This window comes from Siphateles boraxobius, unplaced genomic scaffold, assembly GCF_051911475.1.
Source record: "Siphateles boraxobius isolate OS27281-9 unplaced genomic scaffold, OSU_SipBor_1 29, whole genome shotgun sequence".
Taxonomy (NCBI): domain Eukaryota; kingdom Metazoa; phylum Chordata; class Actinopteri; order Cypriniformes; family Leuciscidae; genus Siphateles; species Siphateles boraxobius.
Window position 1 is genome coordinate 5720001 of NW_027508908.1, and position 17366 is coordinate 5737366.

The 17366-nt window shown below is 37.7% G+C and overlaps 2 protein-coding genes across 12 annotated transcripts in view; both read left to right on the forward strand.

Moving 5' to 3' along the window:
* The window catches only part of itsn1 (intersectin 1 (SH3 domain protein)), a 54506-nt gene extending 41895 nt beyond the window's left edge, over positions 1 to 12611 (forward strand). For 7 of the 10 annotated variants that reach the window (XM_077246232.1, XM_077246233.1, XM_077246227.1 and 4 more), the window contains 11 exons: positions 1632 to 1753; positions 1995 to 2101; positions 2360 to 2543; positions 2754 to 2852; positions 3421 to 3588; positions 8415 to 8627; positions 8702 to 8823; positions 8951 to 9033; positions 9139 to 9222; positions 9298 to 9471; positions 10254 to 12611. In XM_077246232.1, coding sequence (XP_077102347.1) covers positions 1632 to 1753; positions 1995 to 2101; positions 2360 to 2543; positions 2754 to 2852; positions 3421 to 3588; positions 8415 to 8627; positions 8702 to 8823; positions 8951 to 9033; positions 9139 to 9222; positions 9298 to 9471; positions 10254 to 10402 — 1505 coding nt within the window. In that variant the 3' untranslated portion in view covers positions 10403 to 12611. Of the gene's footprint in view, positions 784 to 1631; positions 1754 to 1994; positions 2102 to 2359; positions 2544 to 2753; positions 2853 to 3420; positions 3589 to 8414; positions 8628 to 8701; positions 8824 to 8950; positions 9034 to 9138; positions 9223 to 9297; positions 9472 to 10253 lie in introns of those variants that run through there. The other 3 variants (XM_077246235.1, XM_077246237.1, XM_077246236.1) reach the window with 1 other exon arrangement.
* Positions 12612 to 12833: 222 nt separating this feature from the next.
* Positions 12834 to 17297, forward strand: LOC143753653 (uncharacterized). Of its 2 annotated transcripts, none has more exons than XM_077246216.1 (7): positions 12834 to 13146; positions 13288 to 13365; positions 14045 to 14144; positions 14972 to 16249; positions 16728 to 16791; positions 16931 to 17055; positions 17149 to 17297. In XM_077246216.1, the coding sequence occupies exons 2-7, from the start codon at positions 13315 to 13317 to the stop codon at positions 17178 to 17180; spliced, it is 1650 nt and encodes a 549-aa protein (XP_077102331.1). In that variant the 5' UTR covers positions 12834 to 13146; positions 13288 to 13314; the 3' UTR covers positions 17181 to 17297. The 2 variants fall into 2 exon arrangements, 1 of the variants encoding a protein (XP_077102331.1); XR_013207787.1 differs by having other exon boundaries at positions 12908 to 13146; positions 16733 to 16791.
* The last annotated feature ends 69 nt before the right edge of the window (positions 17298 to 17366 follow it).

Here is a 17366-nt window from a genome sequence, read left to right on the forward strand (position 1 = left end):
TAGTGAGTAAAGAGCATTTAGAAAGTCCAAATTTTATGAAATTTAATTGTCATGCTTTGACTGAAACCCCAAATTGCATTACGGAAAGAGAATAACATACTGAATATAAGCTTAACACCGTTCTAATTACAAATGCTTATGATTAAATAGATGTTTACAGATGCAACATGAAAGACTGGAATTTTCTTAAACATATAAGAACTAAAAAAAAAAAGTGTTTGGGCAATTTGTTCATCCAATGTAGGAAAAAAGCATGGCATTAATTTTTACTCCTATGATATTGTACTTGCAACACATGAACTCTGATTTTATTTCTTTTTTATCTGCCTCATAACAGTATTGTAATTTTTAGTGCTGAGAAACAAGACATGAAATTCCTTCCAAATTGATTTCATGTTAGTGTGGTTCTTTATTGGTTCCACAGTGTGCTGCTTTATTATTATTGGCTGGATGGACTGTCCATCATGTCCGTGATCAATCTGTTGCAAGGTTTTCTTTTGTTTTTAAGTGAACATAACCATCCTCGGACTACAGAAGCACAACTGCTTCTTTCCCATCGGATATTTGCAATACTGTGTAAAAAAATGCATTTGTTCTGAATATCTCACCTCAATGTCCAAAACATTAACCATTGTACTTGATTAAAGCATTTTATCAAAAATAAAATAAAATGAATGTACAGTTAAAAACTCAACTATATACTTCAATTCCTAGCTTTAAAAACAGTGTCATACCACCTTTATAAAAAATGTGTAACCATTAAAGAACTCCATGGCAACTGCAGACTGGCTTATTTATTTTTAATCATCTACCAGAGGAAATGACTGTCACTTATTAAATGCTTAATGCTGTCATTTAATTCATGAGCTGCTCATATGGCACGAAATGAGAATTGCTAGAGCAATATACCTGCATGCATATTCTATAGGAGTGAACAAACAATTAGTTTGCCTTCCTAAACGGCTTTCATTTGATTCTGATTGGACTATCAAAGCATTCTGCCGTCCAATATTTTTATAGAACTGAGCAAGGCGCAATCACTCCGCCATCTCTTTCTTCTCACATAATAAAGTAAGTTCAACTCAAATCAATGTTGCATGTCCAGGTATTTATTTTATAAGTGTTACAAGCATGTCGGGCCCTTTATTTAAAGGTAATGATCGTACTTTATTCCTTACTTAAAATTAAATTTGAAAAAACAAATCAGCATTTATTTCCAGCATTATCCTTACCAAAGTAATATCGGTCCCACTTCATATTAAGTGTCTTTAACTGCTATGTACTAACATTTAAATTAATCATTTGATGCGATGGACTTACTGTGTACATAAATGTTTTTACATTGTACTTATATAAAACAAAACACCTGCACGTAATTACAGCTGTTATTATTTTCTGTAATTTCATCCATTACACTGTTGACCTTACCCATACCAAACACCAAACCTGTCCCTAACCTCATTTGCAATACAACATCAACACAATAAGTACATAGTAGTTAAAAACTCCTAATATAAAGTGTGACTGTAATATCGGCTTGTTGTAACTGAATTAATGTACTAATCATTAAAAAATTGTATGTATGAATCTAAGCATGAGATTTGACTGCATGACCTCTGTGCGTTTCACAGGGTGTGCCGACCTCCACCTGCTTGACATGCTGACGCCAGTGGAACGGAAGAGACAGGGATACATACATGAACTTATTGTTACAGAGGAGAACTATGTCAATGACCTGCAGCTAGTTACTGAGGTAAAACTCGCAGGAAATTACACTTTAATCAGCTGTAGACTGGCAAAGATCAACAGCCTAGTCAGGGTTGTTGTCTGTATGACGTTCAGTATAAAGTCATGTCAGGAAGTAGGAATACCTGAGGTGATGCCATTTAATGAATGTGTATTATCCATATAATGCTAGTTTGCAATGTAGTTAATAGATAGAATTTCATATAGGGAAAAAAATCTATACATATATATTTATGGTTTGCTTTCAGACCTTCCAGAAGCCTCTTCTGGACTCGGAATTGTTGACGGAGAAGGAGGTGGCCATGATCTTTGTCAACTGGAAAGAGCTGATCATGTGCAACATCAAACTGCTCAAGTACGCCACCTGTTGGTTAATACAGTGGATATCCTTTACCTCATCATTAGTCACCATGCACTCAACTCCTGATTAAAGCTCCCTCTTTATTTATTGCTCTAAAGGCATTAATCTGAATGCAATGTCATGTCAGTTAATTAAATATTCATACTTCTATTAAACAGATGTTACGACAACTATAATAATAGAACGGATGTAATTCCATATAATGAGCATTACGTGGCTTACCCAGAATGCCTCATCTAACTGTCTCTCCAGGGCGTTGCGGGTGAGAAAGAAGATGTCAGGTGAGCGGATGCCGGTGAAGATGATTGGTGACATCCTAACCGCTCAGCTTGTTCACATGCAGCCGTACATCCGCTTCTGCAGCTGCCAGCTCAACGGCGCCACCCTCATTCAGCAGAAAACGGACGAGGTGCCCGAATTCAAAGACTTTGTTAAGGTGAGACTGGCGAACAGTCATCCGGTTAATCCATAGTGATATGTTGTGGCACTTAAGTTTTTTTTTTTTGTCCTCTTTGTTGTGTTTTTGTTTGCACATTTTAATTGTAAATACACCTTATTTTAAAGCATTTTAACAATAATTTTATATTTTCGGAAGAAAATCCCATGATGTTGCATGGATTTTTATGCATGTTTGCATGTTTTACAGAGGTTGGCGATGGACCCTCGCTGTAAGGGAATGCCTCTGTCAAGTTTCCTTCTCAAACCCATGCAGAGAGTCACCCGATACCCGCTCATCATCAAAAATGTACGTACATGCTCATAATCTAGTTAATTGACTATTTCCTAACTATTATATGACAAACCAACAGCACACTAAAAAAAAACACAACTCTGTCATCTATAAAAGCACATAAAGAATTCAGATTTTTTTTTCTCTTGCAATTACCTGTTTGTCTCAAAACTCAGACTTTTTAGAATTAATTTAGACAGAATTGTGGGATATAAACTTGTGGGATCTAAACAGCAGACTTTTTCTCAGAATTGCAAGTTTAAGTATCCAATTGTGATTTTTTTCTCAAAATTGAGATATAAACTCACAAATGCAAAATAGACAGTCAGAATTATGATATGTAAAATTTTAAAAAGAAAAAAGTCAATTGTCAGCTGACTTTATTTCTTAGAATTGTAGTCAATTGTGACTATTTTTCAGAAATGTGATTTATAAACTCGTAATTGCGAGGGATTAAAAGTCGCAATTACTTTATTTTTTTTATTCCGTGGTGGAAACAAGCTTCCATAATTTTCACATCACATCCCTTTGGCTTCATGTATCTGGGAGCATCGTCTCATGTTTGTTCTCGCTTCACACACAGATTATTGAGAACACTCCAGAAAGCCATCCGGACCACAGTCACCTGCGGCTGGCTCTGGAGAAGGCTGAAGAGCTGTGCTCGCAGGTCAACGAAGGCGTGCGTGAGAAAGAGAACTCCGACCGGCTGGAGTGGATCCAGGCACATGTGCAGTGTGAGGGGCTGTCAGAGGTATCAGAACACAAACCTGCTGCTTAAACACAGTCTATAGGCAGAGTCACTCAGTAAAGTGAACATTTTTTCAGTGGATTGTATTTAATTAGCTTTCCAATATTTTGAAAAGAGATTATTTTGTTCTGCGCACCAGTAAAACAAATCCATAAACGAATAGGGCTGGGAATCTTCAGGCACTTCACGATCTGATCCGATTCCGATTCTGGGAGTCATGATCCGATTCCAAATCAATTCTACCCCTTTTCCACCAACAAGAACCGGGTGCTGGTTCAGAGCCAGAGCCAGAGCTGGTTCAGAGTGGGTTCGACTGACGAGCTTAATAAGAACCGATTTGCCTTTCCACCGGCTAGAGAGCCACAACAGAGCCAGATCTTACGTCACTGTATACGTCTCATGTTGCCCAGCAACGCTAGTGCGGTAGCGCCAAACAGTACGCCAGGCTTGTTCGAGATGCATCGGCTTCTCGCAGATCGATCTCCGCATGACATCAAAGCACTGCGATAGCGATCTAAAAGCACAAGGAGTCGTATGTTCTCCAAACACTCCCGCAGCTCCGATCGGTCCGCGCCGCTCCGATGCATCTCGAACAAGCCATCAACAATAACGGACGTTGCAATACTATGGATGCTCATGGGTTTACAAAATACATCGGAGTCCAACGCGTTTGTGCAGCTCGCCGTAACTTACATAGACGGATATTTATAATCGAGCTGCTATTAGCTCGACTAGCTGCTATTTAAAAATGGCGGTCACAAGTTTCTATTCGTCTTGTTGGTCACGGTAACCCCGCCCCCAGCCCCTGACGCAAGTGGTTCTTACTTGGCTCTGTTCTAGACCAGCAATGATTTGGTGCTACTTAAGAACCACTTTTCCTGGTTCGGAGCTGGTGCTTTGCGTGTGGAAAACCAAAGAACCGAATTGAAACTAGGCTCTGGCTCCGAACCAGCACCAGCTCTGCCTTGGTGGAAAAGGGGTATTCTTAATCTAATTAATTTGTTTAATGGCATCGTTTTTTTTACTTTTTTTATTTAATTACATATGTTATTATAAGCACTTTTTGAAATAAATATAAATAAATGAAATGAATATATAAACTAATATAGCTTCAAAACAAAAGCAAGAAGTAAATAATAAACTCAACTCAACTTTATTTATATAGCACCACTAAAAACAACAGTTGTTGACCAAGGTGCTGTACACTAAATCAGACGTCTTCAGCATTTAGCACCAAGTACAACATAGATTACAAAACAAAGCACAGACCAGACACAGCATATATCAACTACAATTATAAGCCAAAGAAAAGAAAATGCGTTTTGAGTTTTGCTTTAAACTCATGCAGTGAAGAGGCAGTTCTGATAAGGACAGGGAGGCTGTTCCTGAGTTTTGGTGCAGCAACGGCAAAAGCTCGATCTCCTCTCGTTTTTAATCTAATCCGAGGAACAGTTAACAGTCTCTGGTTGGATGACGTAAGAGACCTTCCAGAATTGTGACTGGATAATAGATCAGTCATATATACAGGAGCCAATCCATTCAGGGATTTAAAAACAAGCATCAAGACTTTAAAATAAATTCTGTAACGGATTGGGAGTCAGTGCAGAGATTTCAGAATTGGAGTAATGTGATTTTGTTTGCGCACACCAGTAAGGAGCCTAGCAGCTGCATTCTGTACCATTTGCAAACGGTTGAGTGGTGCTTTAGTCCAGTCATTTTATGAAAAAAGGTTGAACAAATTGCAACAGAAGCAAACTCAACTGATTTTGTATCCTCAATATGTCCTGAGTAGGGGAAAAAAGCCCCTAAGAATCCCATTAGGGGAAAGTTTCGAAAAAGACCCAAATATAGCCTATTCATACGCATATTCATTCTCTTTCTCACATGAATAGGGTAAAAATGTTAACCTTTAAATATCACCATGAAAATTACTGAGTTGATTACTTACATCACAAACAAAAAATGTATTACAAGTTATTGAAATTGTTTGTTAACATGGACAAACGGCGCATAATCTAATTACATATGTGCTAATTTGCATAAATACCACAACAAATCTAAACATTGGGTATAAACAGGTGAAAATGTCTTGTTGAATCTTGTTGACATATAACAGTAAAAGACTTAATGTTAAGGTCTGAATGGAACCCATTTAGGCTACCAATGAACATTAATACATAAAGGCAGGAAGAAATACTTTAGAAACCAGCCTTTATTAATTATTATTAGATAGGGTTTGGGGCTGGGTCAGTGGGACTGTTTCTGGGAGATAAATCTGAGGGAAGAACAGGAGACATGGGTAAAGACTCGGAGAATGCAGAAGACAAAAGGTAGGTACAATAAAAAAGTGTCTGGATCAAAAAATCTAGTTACGTACACGATGCACTCAATGCCCAAACCCCATCTCTGCAATAATAATTGCATTTTATTTATATAGCACCACTAAAAACAACAGTTGTTGACCAAGGTGCTGTACACTAAATCAGACGTCTTCAGCATTTAGCACCAAGTACAACATAGATTACAAAACAAAACACAGACCAGACACAGCATATATCAACTACAATTATAAGCCAAAGAAAAGAAAATACGTTTTGAGTTTTGCTTTAAACTCATGCAGTGAAGAGGCAGTTCTGGTAAGGACAGGGAGAGGCTGTTCCAGAGTTTTGGTGCAGCAACGGCAAAAGCTCGATCTCCTCTCGTTTTTAATCTAATCCGAGGAACAGTTAACAGTCTCTGGTAGGATGACGTAAGAGACCTTGAAAGGTTGGATGGATGGTTGGATGACGTAAGAGTCAAGCCTTGTTGAGATAAAGGCATGTATCACCTTTTCAAAGTCTTTAAAAGAGAGAAATGATTTAACTTTAGCTAGGACTCTGAGATGAAAAAAACTGATCTTGACTACCATATTAATCTGCTTGTCAAATTTAAGAACACTATCGAATGACACGCCCAAATTCTTCACTTATGGTTTCACACATGGAGACAGAGGGCCAAAATTTAAGCAGCGAGAACTAGTAGCTTCCGATGATTCTAAGACTATAATCTCAGTTTCGTCTTCATTAAGGTGAAGAAAATTTAGGGACATCCAAGCCTTTACCTCCGCTAGACAAGCCAACAGAGTATCCAAACCAATGTTGTTTGCTTCCAGGGGCAAATAAATTTGGGTATCGTCAGCATAACTGTGAAAGGAGACGCCATGTTTCCTAAATATCGACCCCAGGGGAAGCATATACAAAGAGAATAAAATCGGGGCAAGAATAGAACCTTGAGGGACCCCACAAGTAAGAGACACTGCATTAGAAGTAAAGTCACCAATACTAACAGAGAACCTTCTACTACTCAAATAGGATTGAAACCATTTAAGGGCATTTCCCCGAACGCCCCCCAGTGCTCTAGGCGTGAGATGAGGACAGAGTGTTCAATCGTGTCAAACGCCGCACTCAAATCCAACAGCACTAACACAGCAGACTTGCCATAGACTTGTCTAAATTTGTTTTTTTGAGAAGTGGGTGGACAATGGCATGCTTCATTTCATCTGGGACACTGGCCTCTTCAAGGCAGTTATTCATGATCTTTTGAACAATAGGCCCAATCACCTCAAAAACTAGTTTAAAAACTGTGGGGGAAGAGCGTCATGGGGGGATCCTGAAGGTTTGAGCTTGCCTACAATATCTTGTAAAGCAGGCAGAGTTACAGGCTCAAAGTGACTCAGGAAATAAGTGCAAAGTGGCGTGGAAGAAAAGAGTCATAAAATGCAGTGGAGATATTTAGCCTAATATCACTTATCTTATCCACAAAAAAATTTAGAAATGTGTCGCACATAGCCGGAGATTCTGTGGGGTAAAGACCAACGGGGTGGTTAACAGCAGCATTTATGGTGGAAAAAAGTACTCTCCTGGTTATGATGATGTTTTTCAATCAACTTAGATTTTTCTATTTTCACCACATTCTGATATTGTTTCAGATTGTCCCTTAGTATTTCATATGAGATTTGGAGGTTGTCTTTTTTCCACCTTCTGCAGGCCTGACGAAGAGCACGAGTATTGTCATTGAGCCAGGGCTCAGATTTTAATTTGTGTTGTTTGGCTTTTATGGGAGCCAAAGAGTTTAAAATATTAGCCGAGATGGTATTGAAGTGATAAAGAGAATCCGCGCCACTCCAATTATCACCAAATAGATCAAATGATTGAGACACGTCATTAAAAACAGCTGAAAATTCAGTACAGGTAGTCGGTGTGATTTTACGAGACCATCGAACAGCCTTAATGGGTCTTATAATATTAAAGCAAGTGGGGACTCTAAAAGTAATAGGCTTATGATCGGAAATAACATGGTCATCTTTTACAAGGTCGCTGACTGTCAGGCCATGTGAAAGCACCAAATCAAGAGTGTGACCCTGAATACGGGTGGGAGCATTTACAAACTGTACCAGATCAAAAGACTCAATAAGCCTCAAACATTCTTTGGCTAATAAGAGGAATAAATAGGAATAAATAAACTAAAGAGCTAAAGAGGAATAAATAAACATATAACAAGTAATAAACAAAGAGTGCTTTCAGTATTTAAGCGTATCTGAACGTTTTCCGTTCAAGAGCTGTGAGTGATTTTTCTCTTTCTCATCTTTACTGTTTGATTATTACTGATGACATCATAGACTGCGGCAGATCTAATAAGCTGCATTCACACTAATGCACAGATCTCTTTTGAAATATAAGACCTGGTTTGTCCTCACTGTGTTTAATACTTTAAGACATAACTGACTGTGTTTACATTAATTTCGCATCATAAAATGATATAGTTGAATGGTAGTTGCCCTCTCTTTACAGCAACTTGTGTTCAACTCGGTTACAAACTGCCTGGGCCCTCGGAAATTTCTGCACAGTGGAAAACTCTACAAAGCCAAGAGCAACAAGGAGCTTTACGGCTTCCTGTTTAACGACTTCCTGCTCCTCACGCAGATCATCAAACCTCTGGGCTCGTCGGGAACGGACAAGGTCTTCAGTGCGAAATCCCACCTGCAGTATCGCATGTACAAAACGGTGAGACATTCTTAAAAATCGTCTTTATTTGCAATCAATTTTTGACCTTTAACCTGACTCAATGACCTCTGCAGCCCATCTTTCTTAATGAGGTGCTGGTGAAGCTGCCCACTGATCCTTCAGGAGATGAACCCATATTCCACATATCTCACATAGACCGAGTCTACACTATTCGCGCTGAGAGCATCAACGAGCGGTATTTACTAATTATTTGTTTATTAATTAGATCTGTACCCATTATCCTGCAAAATATGTGCTCAAACGCTCTTATAAATCCTGTAAATCACACATATTTTGACAATGTCCTCTGTTCCATCCTGCAGGACGGCTTGGGTGCAGAAGATCAAAGCCGCTTCTGAGCTTTTCATCGAAACAGAGAAGAAGAAGAGAGAAAAGGCCTACTTGGGTCTGTCTCACATATTTCCTTATACACGCCTCACTGCTTTAATAAAGCTATGAATGCTCAGAGTGTTTGCTAATCACTGGTTTTGTGTTACTATTATGTTTGCAGTAAGGTCTCAGAGGGCCACTGGTATTGGCCGGCTAATGGTGAACATTGTTGAAGGCATTGAGCTAAAGCCCTGCCGTTCAAACGGTAAAGAATTAAAACTATATGCTATAAGGTGCTGTACTAAGTTATAAGCATATCATAAATGTCCTTTGTGCGCAGGTAAGAGTAACCCGTACTGTGAGGTGACGATGGGCTCTCAGTGTCACGTCACTAAGACTCTACAGGACACTCTGAACCCCAAATGGAACTCAAACTGCCAGTTCTTCATCAAAGACCTGGAGCAGGATGTGCTGTGTGTCACTGTGTTCGAGAGGGATCAGTTCTCCCCGGACGGTCAGTATATTGAAAATCTACTCATTCACATATGCACCTGCTTATTTATACATGTGTTCTCTCACATATAAATATATATATGTATATACACTCACTGGCCAATTTATTACCGTGTTGGACCCCAGTGCCCTAATTCTTCATTGCATAGATTCAACAATGCGCTGGAAACATTCCTCATTTTTGGTCCATATTGGCATGATTGCATCGTGCATTTGCTGCAGATTTTCGGCTGCACATTCTTGATGCGAATCTCCCGTTCCACCACATCCCCAAGCTGCTCTATTGGATTGAGATCTGGTGACTGTGGAGGCCATTTGAGTTTAGTGAACACATTGTCATGTCATGAACACATTGTCATGATGGTCATTGTCATCAAGAAACCAGTTTGAGATGATTTGAACTTTGTGACGTGCTTCATGATCCTGCTGGAAGTAGCCATCAGAAGACGATACACTATGGTCAAAAAGGGATGGACATGGTCAGAAACAATACGGCGTTTAAACGATGTTTAATTGGTTCTATGTGAAAGTTGCAGCAGAAATTGATTTCTGAAGGATCATGTGATACTAAAATATATTAAAATAGAAAACTTTGAAATTGTGATCATATTTTACAATAGTGATGTTTTACTGAATTTTTGATCTGATAAATTCAGCTTTGGTGTGAACAAAAAAGACGTTTGAAAATCTTACTTTTCAACAGTAGCGTGCAATCATAACCACATACATTATTTTCTTTCTCTCTCTACATCTTCAACCCCATTCCATTTGTTGTCTCGTTAGATTTCTTGGGCAGGACAGAGATTCGGCTGGCCGACATCAAGAAGGACCAGGGCTCGAAGGGCCCCATCACCAAGCGTCTGCTTTTACACGAAGTCCCTACGGGAGAGATTGTGGTGCGACTGGACCTTCAGCTCTTCGACGAACCCTGACCCATGTTGTATGACCTGACCATTTGACCCCCAGATTCCATATCCGCTACTCCTCCGTGGTGAAAGCCCACCAGCCTAATGTGACAATCCCACTCGACCCAGGATCATAAATCCCAGTGTGTGAATGTGTGTATTTGCACAAGTATCTGTGAGTCTGCAAAATGCTGTAACAGTCTTAATCAATCCAACCAACCCGATTGGATTTTTATTGTCTTAGGTACCGCTTCAAGACAAGTCAGGTGTGTGAGTGAAAATGAAGGATGCACTGTAGAGGAAAATTTCAGTTCTTTAATGATGTGAAGGATGTCTCAGGATGCTGTAAGTCTGAAAGAGTCAAGAATACAGTAGTTGCTTAACAGTCTAATGACCCGGGAACAGTAGTGCCATTTGACGTTATATATTTTTAGAGGTCTTCATTCTAGAATACACAGAATTATTTCAAATGATGTGCCATTCCAGTGAAAATCTCATTATGGGTGAGTCTCATAAATCTCTTATTAACATAATAAAAAATCAAAAAAAATCTCATTCTTATAACTGTAATGCAAAAATATAGTGAAATTAAACAAAATCACTTTTTAATGCAAACTATTTTGGGGCGAGCTGGACATGTTTTTGTGAGATTCACCCTAATAATCTTTTATTCCATTATTTCAGTCATTAACACTAAAAACTAAGACCAGGTTTTGTTGGCAAACCTTTCTAACATCAATCGACTCATTTATTTTATTTATTTATTTTTTTCCATCTATTTTTTACTGAAAGATACTGTTGACAGTTCAACAGCTGAATGTACTCGAGATGTTTGTTTTTGAGGGTCCATTAAACGTGAGCATCTTCAGGAAAATTTGCAGCAAGTCTCGAGAAGATACAGCCACAAATGCTCCATGGAAAGACTAGTTTTGAAATTGTTATGTGTGTTTTTCAGTATCTTTTGTTATGTAACTTTTATTTATTTTTATGTTTTTGAGAATGGGACATCTCAGAGGCCTCACAGAAATATCATAGCAGGTCTCAAGGGACATTTCCTCCTAACGTGTCGAATATATCTGAAATATCCCTAAACGACTAATATAACCGGTGAAAATATGTGGTGGCTGCATGAGTTTTGATTTTAGCAATAATTTTCTTCACTTCTCCCCTGACGTTCTTAGTTTTATTGTGGTAAATCACAAAGTAAACTATTTAAATATAGTACTGTATTTAAGTTTGAAACTAATGAGATCAGAGTTTGTTTTTGATTGATGTATGTTGATTTTTTTAATTATTATTCTTGTGCTGTTCTTAGGCATTAGTAATCAACACTGTAAGTATTGTCATATTTGTAAAAATGCGAGATGTCAGTTCATATTTTAATTGTTCATACTTGCTTTTTTTGTTTATTTGCAAAAAAAAAAAAAAGAATATAGTGCTAAAACTTTAAAAGGTTCCAACATGTAGAAATGCTGTTGAAACAATTGTACATGAACCAGAGAGCAAAGGGATCAATCATCACTCATATCTGCTGCAAATATCTTCAGTTCTCCAGAAAGAGCCCTCTTTACATAGATGATGAAATGTTGAATTTGTGAGGTTCTTATTTGTTCATCCTCAATTATCACACTACTGAGCCTGAGAAAAGTGCTGTTTCCTTTTGGACTGTAACAGAGATCTGTTTTGTTTTAATTTGTATGTGTGTTTTCCTGTCTAGATGCAATATACGCATTAATATTCCACTCCTGTGCTAGTGAGATGCCAGAGTGATCAAGGAAAACAGCTATTGTGGGGCCAGCAAGTTATTCCACTCGATTTTTCTATGTGTGTGTATGTGCGTATATGTGAGAAAGAGTGACTCTTAGTGCTTTGAATGCTTTCTGCTGGGTCACTTTCCCAAACCTCATCCAGAAGTGTGTTTTAGACAATGCAAGGGGTCATGGTCAGACATCTTTCCTTTTATCTGCTGTCCTCTCTTCTTTTGTTCTCCTGACCTTCCCTCATCTCTTATCACGCACACTGTACATTTCAGACCAGAAGATTTGCCCCCAGCTTCATTATTTTTTTTAATGAAGTCCCATTGATTGAACAGTAATATATGTGTCTATGTTTAAAACTTTGAATGGAGTATAATATATTACAAATTGAGAAGTAAATATGTTGATGACAGCTTATTGTTATCAATGTAGAAGCAGTGTGTTGTCTTAATGTTGCAAATAAAACTCAATTGGACCAAGGTATTGTCGTCCATATTATTATGATGTAGTGGTAGCCTACACTTACTTTTTTCGTTGCATACAGTGTACACTATCAAAACGAGCATGCATGTTTAGTAAAAAAAAATACAATGGATTTCTTTGAAAATTTAAAATCAGCTCCCGTATATCAAAGTATTTTACTTTTTTGTAAGGTATATTTCGTAGGCTACATAGATAGAATAGGCTTCTATTTAAAGAACAGAGAAAAGAAAACTACTTCGCAATGGCACGCGCAGCATGTGGGGCGTGTCAGTCTGATTACTCAACTTCTTTTGGCTTCACAGAACAGAACAATTTGAACAACTTGATTAAGTTTATGTATACTTTTTTGTCTTTATGGAACACTAATCCTGCTTGTATGGTCTGTAGAGCCGTTTTTAAATTAGAGCCTTAATTCAAGTTTAATCCCGTTGAACGCCTTGTCCTGATTTCAGACGGGACACGTAAACAAGCGGTGTCTATGAAAAACACTGTCGAAGAGTCGAAAGAGAGCAACACCAAAGCACTGAAAGGGTAAAAACACTGGGTTAACACAATGGCAATTTTTCGTACCGCTTTATACTCTTGGTTAGAGAAAACTCGAATATGTTTTCTTTGCATATTGCACGTTTACTGTCTTCATTCTGTCATTGTGTATTCTCTCCGCCATAAAAGGAGCCATCAAGAGTTGACTTCTGAGGGATGTTCGCAGTTATGTCCTTCCAGAGAGTTCGGCGTTTGAGGGTTTTGAAGGTACATGTTCATTACTGTCACTTAAGTTGAACGGTATCAAAATTGTGAACAGGCGCTTACCAAAATTATTTGGCATTGGCAAATTTACACTGCAAAGATGGAACAGAAGTGCTTCTGAAGTGGCAATTAGGTGTCTTTACACAGACTGTTTAATGCTGCTCAGAGGTGGCAATTAACTGCGTATTGTTATTGGTGGATCAGAGCAGGCATAATTTATTCTGGTTTTTATGCTTCATTGCATCTTTACACAGAATGTTGAGCAGGCACAGAGCATCCATAACTCAGCTGTGTAAAGATATTGTAGTCATTTTTTTTTTTTCAAATCAGTAAAGTATTAAATGTTTTCCATAAACTATTGAACTGCTATGTCATCCATGTAAATAATAATAATATTTTAATTATTACCAAAAATGTAATAAAACCCATACAAGTGTGACACCTATAATTTTGATTGGCAACATGGCAAATAATTCAGTATTTAGAAGTTATCTTTTGGTTTTATAAGTATAAATGTAACCCAAAAAATCTCAAATTTGTGGAAAGTGCTGAAACCTCTCATATTTGTACAGCTTTGCTCAAATCTCTTTTGTATCTATTCAAATATCAGCTAACGTAAAAACTGCAGTAGTATTGCAGAAATCTATGCTGCAAATTATATGACTTTGTGTCTTTAATTCAGTTCCTTTGGTTGGACGATTCTGGTTGGAAAGTTCCTCTATTGACGCCGCTCTGCACCAAAGCAAATAATGTCAAGAAGCCTGTCAGATATACAAGTATAAGTAAGTTATCATGAGTTTTATTGCACTTGTTTGACTTTTAGATTTATTCAGGAATATTGATAAACTTAATTTAAAAAAAAAAAGTACTTTATTGATTCCATGAATAACATTTAAAATCCATGGATCCTTTTCATTGCACAAAAGTATCTACTGGAAAAAGGTTATTCAGATTATTAAAATGTTCTTCACACTAAGAAAAATGCGGTTGTTTTAAGAACTTTTCACTGGAAGGTTCTTTGGAGAACCTAAAACTTTATTTTAAAAATCAGCATGACATGAGAAGAGATGTCACTACAAATGTAAGGTTATTTTGATTAAAGAAAACGAGGGCAAATAAAATTTTAAAAATTGCACAGATAAATCATTTATAATTAATTCTGCAATATTCCAATAAAAAATGTGTCAATTTTGATTTAATTGTGACTTGTAAGATTTAAGATTTACAACATGTTAACATGAAGTACAACATGTTACTGGATCAGCATCTTTGTTGATCCTGGAACGACATTCCAATCAACCAATCAGATTTGTGGGACAAGTTTACAGTTTATATCAAGTTTAGGCTTACAGCCAGGGTTAGGTGTTTCTACATCAGTCTTATTCACCTATATGTCCCTCTGATTTCAGGGACCAGTTATGGATAGGGTTAGGGTTTTGGACAGGGTTAAGACAAAAGCTTTCGGATAGGAATGTTGTTCAAGAAAAAGTTCAAGAACTTGGCAAAATCACACAGTTGCTTTGTGCACAGAATTCAGGGTATCAAGTTATATGAGTGTTGTTGTTTTTTTCTCGCTTCTGTTATTAATACAATGTTATTTTTACCCTAGAGAAAGCGAAACCAAAAACTATAATCGACATTGCCAGAGTATTGCAGCAAAAGACCAAGGAGACCAAAGAGAGGAAACGATCAGTGATCTCTGCGGCTGCATTGAAAGCTGCTACAAGTACAACCAAACCGGCTACACCAAATCAACCGAATGACCAGAGTGATACCAAAGCAACCATTGTTTCCAATGCTGAAGTTCAAACTTCTACCAGCACCCTTTCAGCTAAAGTTTATGTGGAAGGTTCTTCAGAATCTGCTACTCCTGTGGACACTAAACCTGTTCAGTACATTGTAGATGTAGAAGCAGTAACAGGTTCTTCCCTGAATATGGCCTCCAAACTGCCTGTAGCAGCGGGCGGAACTTATTTCTGTGAATCTGCACCTGCCACTGCCTTATTAGATTCTGCTGTGGATTTTGCATATTCAAAATGTGTTGACCAAATGGCCATGGGAGGTCTGCATAATAAGTCATACACTGATATTTCAAATGTAAAAGATGCAGCACCCAAAGCTGTTGTTTCAGGTGTGGAGTCGCCCGCTAGTAATGCTCCACAAGAGCCTTCAACTCAAGAAGATATGACTACAAATACCAGTCGAGTTTCTGAACTATCCTCAACAAGCACCAAAGAAGTCATTCAATCTTCTGAGGATGCTGCGTCTGCCTCTAAAAAACTTACCCCAGAAGCAGTAGTAGTTAGTGATGAAATAGTCAATATGCCTGAAGTTACCTCCAAAGCTATGGCAACTCCTGAAGTTTCGTCTGCGCATGAGGATGGTCATCTTCTAGAAGAGTCCTTTTCTGTTTCAGAAGTTGTTACAGTGACCGATGCATCAACATTTGTAAACATTACTCAACCACAGTACTCTTCACAACCTCAATTTACTCAATCTCAAGACTTAATAGCGTCCAATTGGTCTTCAAATGTCAATGCAGACAAAACCATTTCTAGCCAAGAGATCATCAATCAGGCATTTGGCTCATTTCCAGCTGAGTACATAATGGATATTTCCAGTGCTGACGCTGTGGCTGTTGCCTGTGGTGAAGTTCCAACCCTTCGAGAAGCTTGTCATGAAGAAGCCATGCCAGTCTCAGACCCCATCATCCCAGAAGTCTCTTTATTTAAATCCACTGAGGATCTCCCTGTTGTTGAGACCATATCTGCCTCGGAAAAGTCTGGTGATGCTCAAAGCTCCATCAATCCGAAGGACCCAATTCTAGCACAAACTGACGTTTTAGAGGAAGAGGTGCTGAAAGAAACATTTGAAGATTTGCCTGAGGGTATGTCATCCTTCCTGCATTCGATGCCATGTTTTCCACAAAAAAAGGGAATATTTTGTTGTTGTTTTTATGCAACCTTTCCATAAACATTTTCCCATAACACAAATATTTGCTTAGATTGATGTATGTATTGAATCAGCATAGTTTTCTCTGGTATAGTTGTGGAGGCTTTGTTTTCTTTTGAGCTATTCTGATCTTTACCACAAGATGGTGGAGTGATCTCTGTCTCTAAACATAATTTATTATGCATCTTTTTTCTTTTTGCCTGTTTTTGTTTCATAATACAAATGCTTTTATTGTGATGATAAATTATTAGTAGGTATGAAGATTTTTATTTAAACATAAAATCCAGTAATTTGAATTTTATCATCAAAGACTGAAAGCACATGTATTTCAAGCATTCTGGCTGAAATCGGTATTTTAGAATTATTGGATGTTCATGGGAAACAAATAACAGTGATTTCTCTCTCACCTGTAGCACAGCTTGATCCAGTAAAGAGACTCTTTCTCGACAAGATACGGGAATACTCCACAAAGAGCCAGTATGGAAAACATAAATCAAATAACATGAAAACAATCCATTCATTCCATAGGCTATATATATATATAAAATCAAACTTCTCAAATCTTTATTTTGAATAACTAATTTTCCACATTTAACCTGGTTTGTTGTCCATACAGAGCCTCTGGTGGCCTTGTAGATGCTGGACCAGAATATGAGAACGTTTTCAATGAAGAACTAACCAAACTCCAGAGACTATATGGGGGAGGAGACTCAAGCAAGTTCCCAGAATTTAAGTTCTCTGGTGGGTATATTTTTGCCTTTGTGTATTTAGAATGAATATTAAAGATCAGATGATCCCAGAAACTGTTTTTTTAAAATCTTTTTTCTTTTTCAGAGCCTGTACTGGATGAAAGCAACTCGAAATGAAAAGCACAGCATGGCATTGCCATAGTAATATATCATTCATGATATATTTTAAAAGGCACTTGTATGTGAATGACATCATATAGGCAACTTATTTGCTGTTACAGAACTGTACAGTTTTTTTTTTTAAAACACCAAGAGAAACGCAAAATAAATAAAGTTCTTTGGTCTGTGACATTTTCAAACTAT

Excerpts from the sequence above, each read along its gene's own strand:
- LOC143753653 (XM_077246216.1), top strand. The coding sequence starts at position 13,315 with ATGTTCGCAGTTATGTCCTTCCAGAGAGTTCGGCGTTTGAGGGTTTTG. Across the intron at positions 16,250-16,727 it reads ATTTGAAGATTTGCCTGAGG|CACAGCTTGATCCAGTAAAG; the intron begins GTATGTCATCCT and ends TCTCACCTGTAG. Across the intron at positions 16,792-16,930 it reads GAATACTCCACAAAGAGCCA|AGCCTCTGGTGGCCTTGTAG; the intron begins GTATGGAAAACA and ends TTGTCCATACAG.